This window comes from Glandiceps talaboti, chromosome 8 (genome assembly GCF_964340395.1).
Source record: "Glandiceps talaboti chromosome 8, keGlaTala1.1, whole genome shotgun sequence".
NCBI classification, from domain to species: domain Eukaryota; kingdom Metazoa; phylum Hemichordata; class Enteropneusta; family Spengelidae; genus Glandiceps; species Glandiceps talaboti.
Genome location: NC_135556.1, coordinates 20,158,814 through 20,177,826, shown reverse-complemented (window position 1 = coordinate 20,177,826; position 19,013 = coordinate 20,158,814). Strand labels below are relative to the sequence as shown.

At 37.2% G+C, this 19,013-nt stretch overlaps 1 protein-coding gene and 1 long non-coding RNA gene across 2 annotated transcripts; one reads left to right on the top strand and one right to left on the bottom strand.

Annotated features, from left to right (window-relative positions):
- The first annotated feature begins 1,281 nt into the window (after positions 1-1,281).
- LOC144438667 (uncharacterized) lies at positions 1,282-3,597 on the top strand. The gene is made up of 4 exons (XR_013481078.1): positions 1,282-1,304; positions 2,263-2,344; positions 3,120-3,150; positions 3,584-3,597. It is a non-coding gene; the product is annotated as an uncharacterized LOC144438667 (long non-coding RNA).
- A 3,771-nt stretch (positions 3,598-7,368) lies between these two features.
- Positions 7,369-18,204, bottom strand: LOC144438860 (organic cation transporter protein-like). Its single transcript, XM_078128061.1, has 11 exons — positions 18,131-18,204; positions 15,417-15,859; positions 15,056-15,159; positions 14,603-14,757; positions 13,101-13,269; positions 12,376-12,526; positions 11,770-11,882; positions 10,678-10,898; positions 9,818-9,932; positions 9,100-9,309; positions 7,369-8,566 (listed from the first exon to the last, which is right to left on the bottom strand). The coding sequence occupies exons 1-11, from the start codon at positions 18,147-18,149 to the stop codon at positions 8,449-8,451; spliced, it is 1,818 nt and encodes a 605-aa protein (XP_077984187.1). The 5' UTR covers positions 18,150-18,204; the 3' UTR covers positions 7,369-8,448.
- Positions 18,205-19,013: the final 809 nt, after the last annotated feature.

Sequence of the window (19,013 nt, the reverse complement as noted above, 5' to 3'; positions counted from 1 at the left end):
TTAATATCGGATGACTTTGGTCTATGATATAAGTTGACACTGAATGTGCATGGGGCCCAAAATCCAGTTTATCATTTTTTTTATTTATGTCACCTTAGAGTCGAAAGTCACGTTTGTCGTCTGAACATACAAATAGTCTGAAAGGTACGCCGTGACGGGGCGCCATCACACATCGGTCAACCCCTCCCACATATAGGAGAGAGGAGGCCGATGAGGGGGTAACCACACGATGTATCGTACAATCTATAAATTGATCTAAAACCAATCTTCGGAAGAAATATATATCTGTGAATAAATCTGAAGGTTTGACTCTATATATTCGTATCACATAGTTTGTTGTTTGTATCACACAAACCATATGGTAGCTCGATGTTTGTTGCATGGCAACCGTTAAGCAATGGATGGTATTCAAGCAGGCTATGTTGTCGATATATGTATAATTGGATATTATATAGTTTATCAAGCCCCGGGGAATATTGATTTCTCAGAATTAAGTTTAAGGACCCCTTTTCAGTTTCATCTAAAATGCGATGAATTAAGAGAGTTGTATTGCAAAGTATGAATGTTTAAATTTATTTGCAGTCTTGATCACTGACAAAACAAACACTTAATAGGGATATATGCACTGACAAGGATACATGATCTGCGGTAAAATATCAATTTCTATACTGTACCTTGTATGATGATCACTAGTTGGTGATATGGAAGGAAGAACAGTCTTGTACAAAAAAAGAAAAAAAATTGGAACATTTTGAACCTATATACAGTGTTCATATTATTCTCACGTGACGAAGTTAGCTAGCAATATAGTATATAATCAAAGTACAATACTTAGCTTTTGTAGTTAGCGAGGTGGTTTCGAACAACAAAAGTACAGTGTCACTCTTTCATTTCAAAAGTATAATTTCTCCTACATGATAAGCCTGTAAAATCATGCATTTCCATTAGCAATTTAGTTTCATAGCATGCAAGTTATATGGGGATTTGTAATCATACCGATATTGGAAGCTTTAATCCGACTGACACAGTATATATTTCAATGTGTTGAAATCCGTGGCTGGCGTCCAGACAAAGGAGACACCATACGGTGTTCCTAACATTAATTCCAAAATTGTTTAGACAGCGATAAAATATGATAAACAAATCATAAATGTCAAAGAAATTTAATGAATAGAAATACCACCTTGCTTTGTAAAGGATTTAGTGGCTTGCCTACACGCTCGTCTCTCATTTTTTATCAGGTCGTTTCAGATCATTGGTCGGTTTGTTTCAGTTCAAGAAGGATTCTGTAAAATTAACACAAGGTAAGTGTATATTTTATTACCATTGTGAAAGTTCTACACTTTGACGGTCTCTTGTATAGGTCTGGAGTTGGTATGTAATGCACTTTGACCAGTGAGGACTTACAGTGAATTTTACGATACCGTGCAACTTTTCTGTTTGACACAACCATGCAGAAACCATTGAAGAAACTGGACATGCTAAACTTTACATGTAAGATGGCAAGAGTACAGATTCTTGCTACATTTTGTCTAAGTGAAATGAACTACGCATACCACCATACAGACATCAAATGAACACCCCAAAAGACATTTACGCGCCCTTCATCAATGTTTGATACTAAGAAAAACATTGGCGCCTGAATGTCTTCATGGCGTTGCAAACACATTTAAATGGTTTATTTCATTTAGACTAAATGTAGCAAACAATGCGATCTTTGCTATTAAAGTGTGACATATGCAGTTTCTTGTTGGTTTCTGCGTGGTTGTATCAGACAGAAAAGCTGCACGGTATTGTGAAATTCACCGTACGGTAGTTGATATACGAATTTGACATGTTGAAAGGTAATACTTCCATGTTGAAATTGCTTACTTTGGCTTGAATTGTCAAATATTCGCACTGTGACTTTAGAACGTAGGAACTATATAACAATTAATTAAAGTTCATTGTGTCGTATTTATCAAAGTTTGTTTTGAGGCAGGAAAAGCATCACCTGAGATAAAATAAGCGCTGATCACATTAAAAACATAGCCCTCATATCAACAATCAATATAAGAAAATGTCTAGTACCCTTGTCCTAATGATGATCTCACTGTAAGAGAAACTATCATGCTGTTACTTGTAGAAACGAAATTTCTAAAACTGTGTAACCCCAAAATTGTTGAGCATACAATAGAGTAAGATTCATCCTCGTTATGTTAAATCGAAGGCCATGTCATTCCATATCAGCGAAACTTGACAGTTTTGGCGTGTCCTTTGCAGGGTCGTCGCAATGCCTAACACATACACGGTAGCAGAGTTGATCATTGCATACTGTGCATTTGCCAGTGCCACTCAAAATAGAGTAAGTATCTATTGCTGCTTTCGTTTTATTACCATATAGACAACAATATCCAGACATTTGCAGTATTTCCATTCCATCGTGTTCTCGACATCCAATATCCTGTCGTACTTCTAATTGTGATGTTTCAAACTACCTGATACGATGTTGTTGATAGCACAAAATAACAACGTGCCATTGACGGTTTCAAATTTCTATTTTATTCCATGCGAGTACTTTTGATGGGATGTGATATACTGCTTAAATCACCTACACATGACAGTGGTTCATAACGGCTTGAATTTATAATTGTTGAGAGGGGCGATGCCAAGTGTTCAACTTACTAAATAATGCCATGTGTACTTATTTGGTATATTTTGATAAATAGAATGATATACAGATATATTCTTTTGAAATCAAAGGATGCCGATGGCTTGGCTAGTACTACAGATCCGTATAGCTATCGGGCCAGATGGTGCCGAAAATGAACAAACCGTTTCAGAGAAATTGATTCGACTCGATTCAGCTTTTGATATTAATTGCAGTGACAAATCTCTCAGTAAACTTCTGAATTGCATGACAGGCGGTGGTTTTGTATGCCTCCTATTGTAAATAGACAAAACCTTTCATTTTCTTGAGATCTAAAGTTGTGACGTGACTGGCATGGAATGATACTTTATAGTAGAGTCTGGACAGGATAGTCAACATCTAAACTAACAAATATTCGATACGGTTGAACGTGTGTTCTAAATTTCGTTTCTTGTGCTATTTTTCACCACTTACCTGTCATGATATGAAGGACTCAACACGTAATTTAATCTGTGATGGAGGTAAATATTTCAATTGTTTTCTATAATGAGACTCGAATTAGGAACTACAACTGAAAATATGTAATGTATTTGGCCTTACATAATTTTGATTTTTTGTTTCACTTTTCAAAGTTTTACATAGTATGTATTTCCATTTTTTTCTGCAACGATGCCTGGTGTATAGTATTTTATACCCAGGATTTCTTTTAAGCCATAATAGCTGTTATAAGTGTTTATGTGGTGACTATTTTATTCGCCAATTTGCTATCTACTACTTTCATGTGTTGTTCAATGATCGATTTGAAATATCGACAATATCAACAGATATCAGTGAATTATCAACCAGAATCCGGTGAATTTTTAGATGTATTTTATGGTTACATATTATAGAGGAGTATTACACTTTCCTTTTTTAGTTTAAAAATTCGATTTCCATTTTCTTATTAAAAAAAAGAGCCATCTACAATACTGCCTTGTGATAGTGGTCCTTGTCAAAACAATGGTGATTGCATCGATGTAGGCATGAGTTATGAGTGTGTATGTTTGACTGGTTATGGTGGACCAAACTGTGAAACAGGTAGGTGAACAAGTCGTACTGTGCAGGAGAAACGAAAAGATAAATAATACGATCGGATCCGTGCATTATTTCCATTTAAGTACATTACAGTGCACTCTATGTCAATGCTTGAACATTTTCGAATTCAAGTAACTCCTCACGTTCCTATTGGTTATCCTGATTTTTTTTCCGAAGTAGATGCAGTGGTATGCACACTTTGGTTTAAAAAGAATTCTCTTTTTAATTCTTTCGATTCTAAATAATGGCGTATACCATTGTACATTAGATTAACTAATGATTTTTAAAAGATAATGAAAGACATTTTATAAATCACTGCAAAATTAACATCAGACATAAATTGTTATGAGGCATCGCACATTGTCAACGCTGTTTGCTTTGTTGATTCCTAGAGTTTTGAAAACGTGTTCATCCTCGCCTTTGACCAACCAGTCTTCCTTTATTGTAGATAATTTGGCAATGAAGCTTGTCTTCGATGGTACGACATCAGTACAGTCGTCAATCATCACGGCAGACTTAGACGAAGGTTGGAGTTTGTGTTTGTGGATGAGAACAACGTCTACATCGCCCATGCAAAATGTGATAGTCAGTTATAGTGACGTGCAAGGCAACCCTCCATCTGGACAGGCCTCTGGACTGATACTGCTTGTTCAACAGATACAATACATCGGCCTATTCAAACTTCCCACTGGATATTTGTTTTCGCCCTGGAAAACTATTTTGGAGAATGGACATTGGCATCACATGTGCATTACATGGAAACGATCTCCAAGTGGAAGATTGTACCTTTACCTCGACGGAGACGAACATTTTCTCGCTTATACTACGTTGACAAAGTTCCTCGGAGGTGGTCAAGTAAATTTGGGGTTTTTGCCAGCTGGCGCTCTTTTCGATGGCTTCGCATTGCCTTCGCGATTTTACGGAGAAATTAGTGTATTGAATATGTGGGATAAAACTCTAAGCATTCAAGAAATACAAAATGCTATGTGCAGCAGAGAAGACGGAAACCTCGTTGCTTGGTCTGCACTGGTGAACGACAACCAAGGATCTAGTATTCTCCAGATAATGGACAACGAAATCTGCAGTGAGTACTTCTTCCCGTATTCATTAAGAATGTTGTGTGGAATTATGAGTTCGATGTTATCATATTTGTTTAATATCCGTGTATGTTCATGATCCATGCTGCATTAGTAAATTTGGGGAAAGGCTGAATCTGTGAATTTCAATAGCATTGCCAAGTAGGATCGTAACCGAATACTTTCTAGTCATATTTGATGGTTGTAGTGTACTCAAGTCGTTGATCAGTATAAATCAGTAGAAAACAATTATTATTTCATTAAGTTTGATGAAAAACAGATGGTTGCGTGAGAGGTTCCACGAAGATTGGGTTGAACACGTTTCTATTCTAATAAAACATGTAAATTCCATTGTTGATAAACAGTGGAACCACCCCGACCTCCCCCCACCCCCATCCCCCCTCAACACACACACCAACACCACCACCACTACCATCACAATCCCGACCAGCACCACCATCATCGCCATCTTCGTCACCGTCACCTTCACCACCACAATCACCATTACCATCACCCTCTCCACCGTCACCCGTACACCATCACCATCGCCACCACTACCCCTACCACCACCATCACTATCACCACCATCAAGACAATCCATACACCACCACCACCACCACCACCATCGAAGATTTCGTAATACGCAATTGCATGGTCACGTTGTTTTCCGTTCACTCATATAGACCCTAGTGAAAGAGGAACAGGTCAACGAATGTATACCACCATACATTCGACCAAAGGTTTTTAAGGGTCTCTATTTTTATTATCACGTCTTCTCTTTTTGTTATTTGCAGATGGTAATTAAACACTCAAGCGCTATTCACATGACGGTATATTGTTTACATGTCATATAACTTGGCGTTCTCTTCAATTCAAACACACGAAGATGGCGCCCTTCAAGTTGAATCTACCAAGCACAAGTATCAAATATGGTGGAAGAAATTGTGATGTCGTATTATGTTATTCAGAACGCTTTCGTTACTTATTCAACTTGGAGAGGGCATCATCATTTTCCTCAATTTTCTCAATTTTCCTCAATTTTGAAAGTTGCCGATATAAAAACTGTCATCTTCCCTTTCCGCTTTTATTCAAATGCATACATGTATAGCTTTTACGTCAGTAACTTGTTGAAAAGGTTTAATATTACATATATTGCTTTTGGGATAGTTTTTTTTGGATAATCTGAAATCACGATATTTGTCAACATTGTATGGTAGAGAGTATGACGCTTTAGTCATACAGTATACATCCGTAGTGACTACGTACTGTGAACGTTTTCGCACAGACTAAGTAGAACGTTTTAATGTGTTAAACCATAGACCCACCACAGGGTCTATCATTAAACTCTATTCTTTGTGTATCACCAGTATTTTCAAAATATTATATTGTTACTACTGCAAAAAACGTAGATGATCTCTACACAGACGCTCTTTTAGTCCAAAGTTATGTTACTGTATCGAATGAAAAAGTTAGGCATAATACTTGAAGCTCCAGTTGTTAATGACACAAAAACTCACCACACGTGTGGTCTCTGAATGAAAACTCAACTCTAGATCTGTGCCCAATACAGATTACTTGAAGTTGTTACGCTTTGATTCTCGGATTGGTTAATAAATTGGTGTGATTCATGAATGCCAAGTTCATTGATTCTATATTAATTGGTTTTGTTGGGTTTTCGTCAACGACTTCAAACATGCTTGACTCATCTTACTAAGGGAGCCTTCAGTAATTACAAGAGGGGAGGGCCTGGGAATATTGGAGGGTTATATTTTTCAAATCGGTTATCGGGGAAGGCCATATTTGTAGGAAAAAGGTATTTAGGGGAGGGTCGTCACATCGTACTTAGGCTCGTTGTATTATATCTAATTTTACATTATTTTACGATTTTTGCCATCCCTTCAATTGTCATTGATTCCACTTCCCACGGGGCTGCCACATCACGCCACTGTCACCATTGTAAAGTAATATCAGAACATATCAGTCAAAACATTTTCTCGCTTATACTACGTTGACAAAGTTCCTCGGAGGTGGTCAAGTAAATTTTGGGTTTTTGCCAGCTGATGACAACCATGCAGTGAATTAATTATTAGTTGTGGTGTGAGGAGAGGTGGTGGTCGCATAGGGATGAGGGAGAAACAGTGGGATAATGCCTGTAAATAAATTCACTGAGGTGGAAGTAGTGCTAGTGGCAATCAACCAATGCCTGTGATTTACCAATGTGGTGGCAGCGATGGGATCGAGCCCATATCATTGATTCCGGGACTCGTATCCCATTTCACATCTGACAATATTTTACCCATGTTTTAAAAAGAATTGAACTGAAAATTAAGGGAGGGGTACTTTTGAGAAAACGGAATCGACTGGAGGCTCACATTTTCTGCAAAAGACTGGGCTTGAGCCCCCTGTAATAACTGAAGGCTCCCTAGCTATTTCACTTTACTGATAAAGATGGTGTAGGGTTTCTACTTGAAATGTAGTCAATTGCCTTTAAAGTTGCTGAGCCAATAATAAAGGACAAGTGTGGAGTTACATATTTTACTATCAAAGACGAATAACAAAAATGGCATGACAGTTATAACCAACTATTTTTGAATTTTAAGAAAGTGACATGAGAAAGTGAACTTCCGTAATCTTGAAGCATACGCTGTTTTAAATGCATAATAATTTTAAAATGATTGCAAACCAAGTACTGAGCTATGTCCTGTTGTGTCAGGCTTCCCAACCACATGTGTATATAGCTGATAGCGTGGCACATGACATGTTGTATCTTACAGACTAAGGTAGTAACTAATGAAAACGCAGTGGCAACTATTTTACATAAATGGTTGATAAAGTTGGCGTGGCAGTATATGTCAGCTTCTGCATTGTGAAATCATAAAGCTAATCACAATATATGAAAGTATATATTATATATGAGAGAAATATGAAAGACAGTAGATATCGTTGACTATTAATGGCAATGTTTATCATAAACATAAAATACTGACTGTGACTATTCAAATAAGATTTATAAATCCATCGAATATAGGTATTTCTAAGAAATGGTACAATAATATAATAGTCCCAAAAGTACCACTCATTGTGAAAACGCTCAATATACATACGATAAATTCTAAAACGGTGGATAATAATATACTGAGAAATTGCGCTGTATTGACGTTGCTACAACATTATGACGCCCTCTACGTTCACCTTATTACAATACTGGCAATAAAACACCGAATATTTTACGTAGGGTTTACTGCCTATAATCTTAAATATACGAATTAGGATATCACTAAAATGTCACCAACTGTGATAATAATACCTGAAGACTATTTTCACGCTATCCAGGGTATATAAATTCAAAGTGCTAGTAACTTCTCAATATTGTGGACGCACTACGAGTAACTACAACTTGTCATCCAGTGCTTGGACTTTTTCTCTTATCGTCTTGCTAATTTCAGTTAAAATATTTTACACTAGTATTAGTTGATCAATGGATTCTCCTGTCAATCCATCTTTTTTCCACTCAAAATCTGACGTTACTTCAATCACACGTCGACGTCAACCATGCTAGAACCATGCGAGAACCTGAAGAAGTACAAATTATTGGTAATAATCTAACTTAGATTCTTTGATACACGTCATACTCGTACAGTTTACAAATATCTTCTTACGCGTATCTCATCATAATAGAGTTTCAGTAGATGCCAACTGGGCTTTATAACCGTCGGCATTGGAATGGATTTGTCGAATTTGCCCGCATTCTGGGTACCATTTGTTGGGCACTTGTGAACTTGGTTTCCTGAAAGTGAAATGTGGATAGTCATTTACGAGTGTATTACAAATAATTTATATGGAGTATCAAATACAGAAATATATCAAATTATCGTCGTGATCGTTGAAATGATATACTGGGGTAGATATCCAGGGATGGGGGTACATGTAGATGCATGGAACATCCTTCGTCTTGTCAACTCAGAGCAATACGTGGGTTTGATAACATTTGCATAATTCGCCTCGATAATTTCAAGGTATATCACTACTCATAATTATTTAGGAAATTCTTTGGCTGTTTGAACAAAATTTATGTTTTTCGTGGAAATCGTCAAGTTTTGCGATAAACTTTTGATGACGCATAATTGCCATGCATGCGCAGTAAACATGTGATTTAACAATGTTTCCATGACAACTTGGCAATAAAATAAGTGTTGATAGATTGCAATATATATATCCCGGAAGTTAGTTTTCATATGAAGGGCCTGAGTAATTGATTGTATAGAGATATGTGATAACAAGCAAACAAGTCAGTTCTCTAATGTGTGAGTTTTTCCTTACTTTCCAAAAAGTTCCCCTTCTTCTATAGTTTCTGGTAATTTTCGCCCTCTTGTTTCCGGGAGAGGCAAAACAGCAATACCAGCCAGGAGAGCCATGATACCAAAGATGACTGTTGGAAGTGGGTGCCATAGAGACCGTAATAGTAATATTTGTGGTGCCACAATGCCTCCTGTGTAACCAAGCATGGAGCAGAGACCGACACCTACAGACCTAACATATACAATACATACTTAGTACATACATGCACATATACGTGAATGCATTAATGCACATACATACATACATACATACATACATACATACATACATACATACATACATACATACATACATACATACATACACACATACATACATACATACATACATACATACATACATACATACATACAAACGTACGTACGTACATACATACATACATACATACATACATACATACATACATACATACATACATACATACTAGCAGGTACATACGTATGTGCGTACGTGCGTGCGTGTGTGCAGACAGACAGACAGACAGACAGACAGACAGACAGACAGACAGACAGACAGACAGACAGACAGACAGACCTACAGACAGACAGACAATACACAATTTTAACCGACAGACAATTATGGGCAATTTTAACATGGTAGTTTAAAAGCTAACTGTGGAATTCCAGTGACAGAAATAAATGGTCATTTTTACACTACTTCTCATTAATCGTGTCCTTACCTGACTGGAGTTGGGAATAACTCAGCACCATAAACATATACAATACCAAACGATGACGAAATTCCAAATTTTCCGATCATAGCCAACGTGATACGTAGCCAGACTAGATCACTACCTATTAAATTAACAATCGGACAACGTTTATTAACAAACTTTAAAGTAAATAAAAACTTATACAGTCTAATTAACTAATAAAAGAAATTGAAATAACTAGTTCAATAACATATAACTGACGACTTATTTCCAGAGGAAGATGACCCACCAGTCATCAAAATATCGGTGGTATTTGATAATGTTAGTGCACTCGTTGATTGATGAAATTAACTTTTGTAAGTTGTGAACTCTAGGCCTACACAATGAAAGGAATTATTCGAACCTGAAAGTGATGACGTAGACATGTATATGACGTAAGAAAACAAGAATACGTCTTTGTATTCTGTATCTTAAGTTTATGCTTGAACCTTGATTTTGTATAACGTTGTATCTGACAGATTTGTCGGAATTCAGCTTACACTGTTAACATGTCATAGTCCCGAATAGATTATTTTGTTATATGAGTTTGTACTAATCGCAGCATTCTGTTTACATGAGGTTAAAGTCATCTTTACTAGCTAGTATAACTGAAAAAAGTCTCTAGAAATGCAGTAGTTGTGATTTAATTTATGGCACAGTTTAGCAAAATCTAGCTGTTCATAGATAATTCGTTCAATAATTGATATAAGGCAGGCTAAAGGTTACGAATAGGTGAAATGCGTATGCAAGGTTTATTTTTAGTCGATAGAAAACGTCAAGTGTCTGTAGAAAAAGACAACGTGAACATAGCTTTACATATGCCACATTTTGATAATGCACGCACTTACAGGGGGGAACAAAACCAGCAGAAATACATCCAAAACCACTGAGACACATGGTGAGAAACAAAGAACGTCGACGTCCTAGTTTGGGGTTTTCCAGTAAAAAGATTGCAATGCCATACGCTGGAACTTCCACGGCAGCAGAAATAAATGCGTTTACGTAATCGTTGCCACCAAGGGAAGACGTGCTGAATCCAAGACCAAAATACACCAAGTTGTTGGCCAACCTGAAGGAGTTAAAGGTAGAACATAGCAAAACGAAAATGAAGTCGACCAGATCCACAATCATTACAAAGTTACGACGATCTATCTGTCTGTCTGTCTGTCTATCTGCCTGTCTGTCTGTCTGTCTGTCTGTCTGTCTGTCTGTCTGTCTGTCTGTCTGTCTGTCTATCTGCCTGTCTGTCTGTCTGTCTGTCTGTCTGTCTGTCTGTCTGTCTGTCTCTGTCTGTCTGTCTGTATGTATGTATGTATGTATGTATGTATGTATGTATGTATGCATGTATGCATGTATGCATGTATGTATGTATGTATGTATGTATGTATGTATGTATGTATGTATGTATGTATGTATGAATGTATGTATGTATGTATCTATGTATGTATGTATGTATGTATGTATGTATGTATTATTAAGTACTCATTGTGAAACCTACTCCTCTCCTTACACGACTGTGACAACAAACAACTAATATACTGCATGGTTGCCAGCAGTGATTGACTTATATGTTCTGATATTACGGCACAATGGTGGCAGTGGTTTTATGTGGTGGCAGCGGTGGCATACCAAAAATACAAAATAATGCAAAGTTAGATAATAATATGAGTCAAAGTAAAATGTGACCCTCCCCTAATTTCCATTTCCTAAACAATGCCTTTCCCCCGAGTATCGATTTGTACCACCGCCGGCCCTCCCCCCACCTACAATTACTCCTAATGGGTTGATAGTGGGTTTCAGTTCGCAGTGTTCTTAGGTCACATTTATCTAAGTTGGTATGAGACCAATAATGTCTAGGATATGCATAAATATGGAAATATATATGAATAAACTAACTAGGTTAGCTATGTCGTAAAACAGAATATTTTAACATTTCTCACCAATTAAAGGCCAGAACAAGTGTCTTCTTTCTCATGTTAGGAAGTCGAAATAAATCCAACAGACCATATTGTTTGTCATCTTCCATTAATTCTTGTTTATATTCTCCAAGGTCCTTCAGAAAGGAATAATAAGTGTTACTTTTGAGCAAGTTGTTATATTCTCTATCAGCAACTCCGCAAAAGTCTCCAGAAAACTAAAAACTGTAAATGTGAGATTCCGAAAATATCTTGCAACTACCACTCTGAAACTATCTAAAACTGGGTCACAGATTTCATATTCATATTCATATTCATATTCACAGTCATATTCACAGTCATATGCATATTTCATACTCATACTATTAACTCATACACATATGTATATTCACATTCATATTCTTATTCATATCCATATTCATATTCATATTCATATTCATATTCATATGCATATTCATATTCATATTCATATTGATGAATTCTTCGAAGAGAGAACCTAAACTCGTCAAGTTATATGTCAAGAGTATATGGATAACAGGACACGATCAAAGACCAAGGCAGAATATATTTTGCTTAAATTAAGAACTGAACAAGCAGAACCATTGAACAATGAACAAAAGTGTGTTTTACCTGGTCGTCATGTATGCGTTGCTGCCAAGATCCATCAAACATGTCCTCGGGCAAAGAAACTTTATTAATCTTTGCAGATTTCTTTATGATTTCTATAGCTTCCTTATCTCGACCCATTGAGAACAGCCACCTTGGAGACTCTGGTAAGACACTTTAAATGGTAGAATTAACGGTTTTCAAAATTGATCACCGTAACCTCTAGTGATGGCTTGACAAATACAGGTGTACAAATGTAGCATGACGTGTATTGATCAATCATCTTGCAAGAGTTCAAACACCAATGATTGCACAAGATAGATTGCACTGAAATTCAGGGGAGAATTAAATTCTAAGTTAGGCATCACTATAACTTATTACTGTTGTCAACGTAATGTAGAAGAATCAATGTATTGCATAACCCTAAAATACATGTACACACAGTAATGTTTAGAACTGTTACAGAATATTTTCACGAACAGGGTGTTTTACTTGGGGGAGTATGTACCACCATAGGAAGGTGAATGGGGATGTGTCGCCCGAATGGGACACATTTTCACGAGGGCGCCCCGAAACTTCGAAACGGTATATACGGCCTTGTAGGTTGGCGGATGAATCACTCCAATCGAGTATTCCTTGCATCATCCCTGTTTCTTTCTCTGTCCAAAGATAATCCTGGTCGTTCAACAAGTTATATTTTACAAAAGTGTTCACAGTATTGTGGTCGACATACAATTATATGTACTTACCACCAGTATATGAGAAATAGCGTATTTGGGATTATTATGGCCAATTGTAACTTCCACCATTCACGGATAAAATAGGCAAACATGGATAATAACATGTAGCCAACACCGTAGAATATCGGCACTACCATCCCAACCATGGTACGCTTTGAAGGCCCCACAAGCTCAGTCGCTGGAAAGGAAATATGAACAGCCATGAGTTTTACTTTTATCTTGTAATCAATAACTCGATTTTATTCCCCCACCCTTAAATTCCAGCCCTCTCCCTCTTCCGTGAAATTAACCCAATAAATGCAAATTAAGCAACCCCCCCCCCTGAAATCTTATATTGAGCTCTAACCTATATTTGGAGATACTTTATCAATATGGAATTTTACTTCAATCTTGACTTGGGGGAAAGACAGCATCAGCTTGATGGTTGTTGTGAGGTAGGGTGTGGGTGTGGGTGTCACCCTCCTGAGCGATTTTTTAAAAAGAAAATAAGGCCATGTAGGAGGCAATTTACAAAGTAAAATATCAAATCATACAAAGAACTTAAAGCCATAGAATATTTTTAAATGGTCCAAAGTCAAGTACCTCAACTAAAGCAATTTTACTTAATACCCCCAATACATGCTACCTGACTCTTTTCCCGATCTTAAAACCAAATTAAAAAATCGAAGAGAGATATTAAGGCAGGGCCACTCTCTTAGCTATCCCCTGCCTCATATTCAAACACACAGGTAAATGTATTACACATTACAAGTAATTCCCCCCCCCCCGCTTAAATTCTGTTCGTTCCTTAAGCTCGCGTCTATACACCTAACTGGTGGACCGTCTGTATCGCGATGTTAAAATGTACTGAACTGTACCGACGTGTCTCATATATATTCAGTTTCCTAGAACATTAGATGTCTACGTCTAACTGAGTTGCTCACTTAACTGTCTCAGATGAATAATTATCATCAAAGAAGCCAACAGAGTCAACCACCAAAATAAAGACATTATCTTTACAGTACAAATGACAAGCTTTGAAGAATTGTTACTTGTAAAGGCGCAAATGAAGTAAAGTATAGAGCATGGGTACTTTCTATAATAGTGTGAATGGTATGCTATGATAAAGTACACGTTTGACAGAGATTCAAACGAGTTCCGCTTCGATAACTAAACACATAGGCTAATCCTAAGAGGCAATGGAGATGAAAGTGTTTAGGTGTGAATTCACATGGATGTACTAGTACTTTGTTCTAGTCAAAGTCTATATATACTCGAGCTCGATCGTGTATTCTTCTATTTGAGCGTGTCATGGAGATATCAGTTCTCGCTAAGTGTTCAGTAGTTTGTAATGAATGCATCAAAGAAAGGTTTCGCCATAAAGATATGACGTATGTTATCATGGAGGGTGGTTTGGTGTGGTGTGGTGTGATGTGATGTGATGTGGTGTGATGTGATGTGATGTGATGTGATGTATGTGATGTGATACGTATTTAGTAATTATAAGCTTGATTTGTTTACCAGACACTTACCTAAAATAAAACCTCCTAAATAGGTAGCGTAACCGACGGCAGCAAGACAGAAATGAAGTACAGCAAAGACGGGATAATTGGGTGAAAACGCCATGGCTATACCAAAAGCTTGAAACACAGCTAAAGACATCACAAAACCACGTAGACGACCAACTCTGAAAATGTACGTATATTGTTAGTTCGTCTACGGCAACAAAACTATGTGTATTGACTGACTGACAGACAGACTGACTGACTGACTGACTGCAGGTGGTTTGATAGATCTTCGATAGTTTGTATGAAACGAAATTACCTGTAAAGGCTTGGCAAGGGAGAACGCCCTGTGTTCGTATACACACACACGTGCCTGGTCTTATGTAGATGAAGGTTTCTTTCTCTCAAAGCAAAAAAAAAAATCAGTAAAAATAATCAACCTTTCTAATCAACGTATTATAGATAAGTACAAACACTTACTTGTCAAGTAGTAGTCCCGCGGCAATGCTACCAACAAAGTAACCGATCGATTGAATGGAAGGTAGCAGGGCATTAAGATAGTAACGGTCACATACTAGATCGAACTAAAGGAGACAAAAAATCATACCGATTGAATGGAGAGCAGCAGGGCATTTAGTAGGTAATACACTAGATATAATAACACACTAGATAGAAATTGAGGAGATAAAACTGATATCAGTAAACTATCCATTGAATGGCATGCCGCCAGGGTATTTAGGTAGTAACGGTCACATACTAGACCGAACTAGAGGAGATACTAATAGATAGTAGAGATATTTCTTTTTTAGATCGCTATAGCTGCCTTAGGTTCCATTCTTACCTGTTGAGATAGGGTTACTTTGTATTGGGACCTGTCGTATACCCACCCACGATCACAATACATAGTATCGCTGTTGTTCCGTGACAAGTCTAATGCCGAGATGTTGTTGACATTGATATCAATATTATAGCGATAACACTGACTGTATTTCCAACTAGTTTCACACTGGTCATCACTTTCAACCTTTGGGATAGTCAGATTTTTTACTCTTTCTTCACACTCATGATGGTCGTTGGTTGAGATATTAGACGAACACAACTGGGCTCTCACATCACTGGGAACATTACACCACGAGTCTGTGTCAGCCAGTGTGAATACAACGGAGAAAGACGACGTTCCTAACGGTATCGCGGTTAAAACCAGCAGGGCGAAACAGAACTTTTGGTATGTACCGAATTCTCCCAAAACATGAATGAGGACATCATCGTAGTGGAGCTTTTCGCCTGCAAGACCAAGGAGACAACAGAGTGAAAAGTAATTGTCTACGAACCCTTTAACATTATGCAGTATAAGTTGAACATATTAGGTATACATTGGGATACAAATCCATCTACAGGGGTGAGATTATTCTTAACGATCATTTTAACTGGAACATTTAGATACTTTGTTCAAATACACTATAAAACTGTGCACGGTCACTTATATGGGCTACCGTATGCACGGGGGAGGGGGTTAACAAATTTAACATGCCTGGTGGTAACCATAACAATAAACAAGAGTTTGCCAATAATATGGCGAAAGTACTCTATGATTTAAAGTGTTCACCTTATCAGGGACAGGCTAGTTTTGTACCTGTGTACAATTTTATGTACAGTACAGTTCGGCACACTAACTACACGTGCAACTTGGGGATTGCCGATATTTCAGTGTGGGAACTTTCTGTTTGGAGCTAATCCAGTCTCGTGTTTCTTAAGTCTGGGGCCTCAAATCTGTTACTATCCAATGAAAAAACGTATTACGCTTTATAATTTAGTGCTATTTGTTAATGGATGAACACAAAAGCAGCTTTCTCTCTTTGCAATATATGGGTGTCAGATTTAGCTTTTTGTGTGTGCCTCACCTTTGTGACACCAAAAGATCGAAAAAAGATCACCAAGTTGACGAAGACTAGGTGCAAGACATCCATCACACACCACTCTTGTTCTGTTTGAATACATGGCATGTCAACTATGAATTGAGTCAGGTATACCTTTTACGTGATAAGCATTTAAGAGCATGGATTTCGAATCGTTGTTGAAAACAATTGTACTGTGAATGATTTTTGGTTTAAATCGGTTCACATTGTACGCGTAGTAAGTTAGTAACTACTATTTTGTTAAGTTCTTTTATAATCTGTTATTATTAATACTAACCCGCTATTAGCAGTGTAGGATATAAACTCAACGAGAAAGGAGATTCACTAAACGCCAGTTTTTAAAATTTAATGTACTTTTGTGGACCATGGACGTTTTCTATTTCACTACGTTTCATTACTTTCTTTAAATGCTCTCATTTAATGTTGCATCATGCACGTACCCGTGTCGCAAATCCGTTAAATTAATAGCGTAAGGACTTCAGTTCGGCGAGAAGGAATATTCATTAAACGCTAGTTAAATCATTGTACTTCTTTTGACCGTGGTCATTTTATTTCACCTCCTTTCCTTAAGCGTCTTTTAAAGATGCACCATGCACGTGTCGTAATAATGTACCATTTCCTATGTCCCAATGTAATATACCGATTGTGAAAAGTTTAACAGATTTACAGGAATGCTTGTGAATTGTCTTTTATATTGCCGTGGCGATGAGGTATCAACATTGTTTGTTTTATGTGACTTTTGTGAAACCTTTTGAAACCATTTACTTCAATCGTGGCTAGTGAAATGCTATAGTGAGATGGATGAATGCCGGTGACATACTCTGCCCTACGTACTATTTACAAAAGTTTTTTTTACACCTATAGTTGGTAGTTTCAGAATTCTTCAAATTTAGCAATGACAAACCTGAGATGAGAAGAGAGTATTTGTTAGTATCTATCTCCCATGGCTTTTTATCAAACGGATTATAGTAAGTAATAAGACACTCACACCTATTTGTCTACGACCACCTACCTATTGATGAGTAAGGAGAGTGCCATGTTTACAATGATGATGGGAAGTAGTACTTGGATTGTTGTGACAAAATAGCTTCGAATCGTGTGCCTAAAACAAGTGAACTAAACTTTACCGACAGACACTCCTATGGAGATTTAAACTTCGTTTTCAGTCTGTGCGTTGAATCCTTTATTTTAACGATAACAATGTGACTTTTTATGTAGCGCTTTCCAACATATTGTTCTCAAGCAAATTGCTTGTTGTAGACCAATATAGTGACATAACGACCCTTTTTAAACTTTCTTAACTTGCTTGGAAACATATAATCCATGCAGCAGCCATTGAGGCGTGTGGGATTAAAGTCCACAGTCATGTTACGGTCTCTAATTATACGGCTGAGTTGGTTCAAATCCTGCCCATAAGGTATGTGTTCATTCAGAAACAAACTGGCAGCAGCGAGGCTCAAAGTACAAAGTTACAAGCAATACAGTGTGTATCAATTAGTTGTATAATTGACGTTTTGAATACAATTCTGTATCAAAATGTAGAGGCAAAATAATCATGGGCAGATTCCAATTAGGCCGGTCACCTTAGCAATTCTACCACCATGACTTTCCCAAAGTTAACAATCAACGAGCAACATACCTGTTTTCTTCGACGCCATCTTCAAAAACTTGAAAGGTAAGAGCTAAAGAGGCATTTAAAGTAGACGTATCCGAGTTGAAAAGAAATAGTTAGATGACCTCAAAGGTCAGTCAACTCACAATAGAGCTAAGCTAATAGTACCTTCTATGTCCGGTGTGCACTTTGTTCGCTGTAGAGTTCACGCCACCGCTTATGTTTACATCACCCGTTCATACTGTAAGGGCAAACGTACTGCTTTTTTTCTCATCGTAATAACGCATTGAAAGTGATGAGTCGGTCATTTAAAACCAAAAAAGTAAGAAAAAAGTAAGTGTATGTACCATATCTCGGTGATATTTTAATTCATAAAACATTCTTTAACATTCTGAATGACTTAGAAATGACAATTAAAGTCAGAAGGAAACTTTGAACCATTAGTTTTTCTTAAAGTTCACAAATTTCCACAATAAAATCAATGATATTTTCGCTGAGATACGCGCTCGTGGAGTCGTTATCGTGAATTTCTCTAACTCTGTCGTAGAGAGCGTCATTTGCAAAAAAAATATTTCATTACATTGAAGAAATATATAGCGTCGGTCGGGTCATGATAAACACAGAATTGAGTATGGCCACCATAATGTTTCACAATGAGTTTTGTAGACCTGAAGGCTTGGTTATTTGACGTAACATGGCGCAGTTTGACATGGTAACCTTTGAGAAAGATTCCCATGGTGTACCTTACATTTGATCCTGACAATAGCGTAATGTCAAAATTAAATGTACACAGAGTGTTATGCCAAAATACAACTCCCACTCTTGTTTTGACATAATTTTCGTTTTTAAGTAAAGATATTTTAATCGTTATATAGGCAGTGACTAGAAAGGGGTTAACCTAACTGTAAAA

What these genes read in the sequence shown, in the direction of transcription:
- LOC144438860 (XM_078128061.1), bottom strand. An exon ending in AAGTAACCCTATCTCAACAG is followed by an intron (nt 15,160 to 15,416) that starts GTAAGAATGGAA and finishes TGTCTCCTTTAG; the next exon opens with TTCGATCTAGTATGTGACCG. An exon ending in GAAGGGGAACTTTTTGGAAA is followed by an intron (nt 8,567 to 9,099) that starts GTAAGGAAAAAC and finishes TTTCACTTTCAG; the next exon opens with GAAACCAAGTTCACAAGTGC.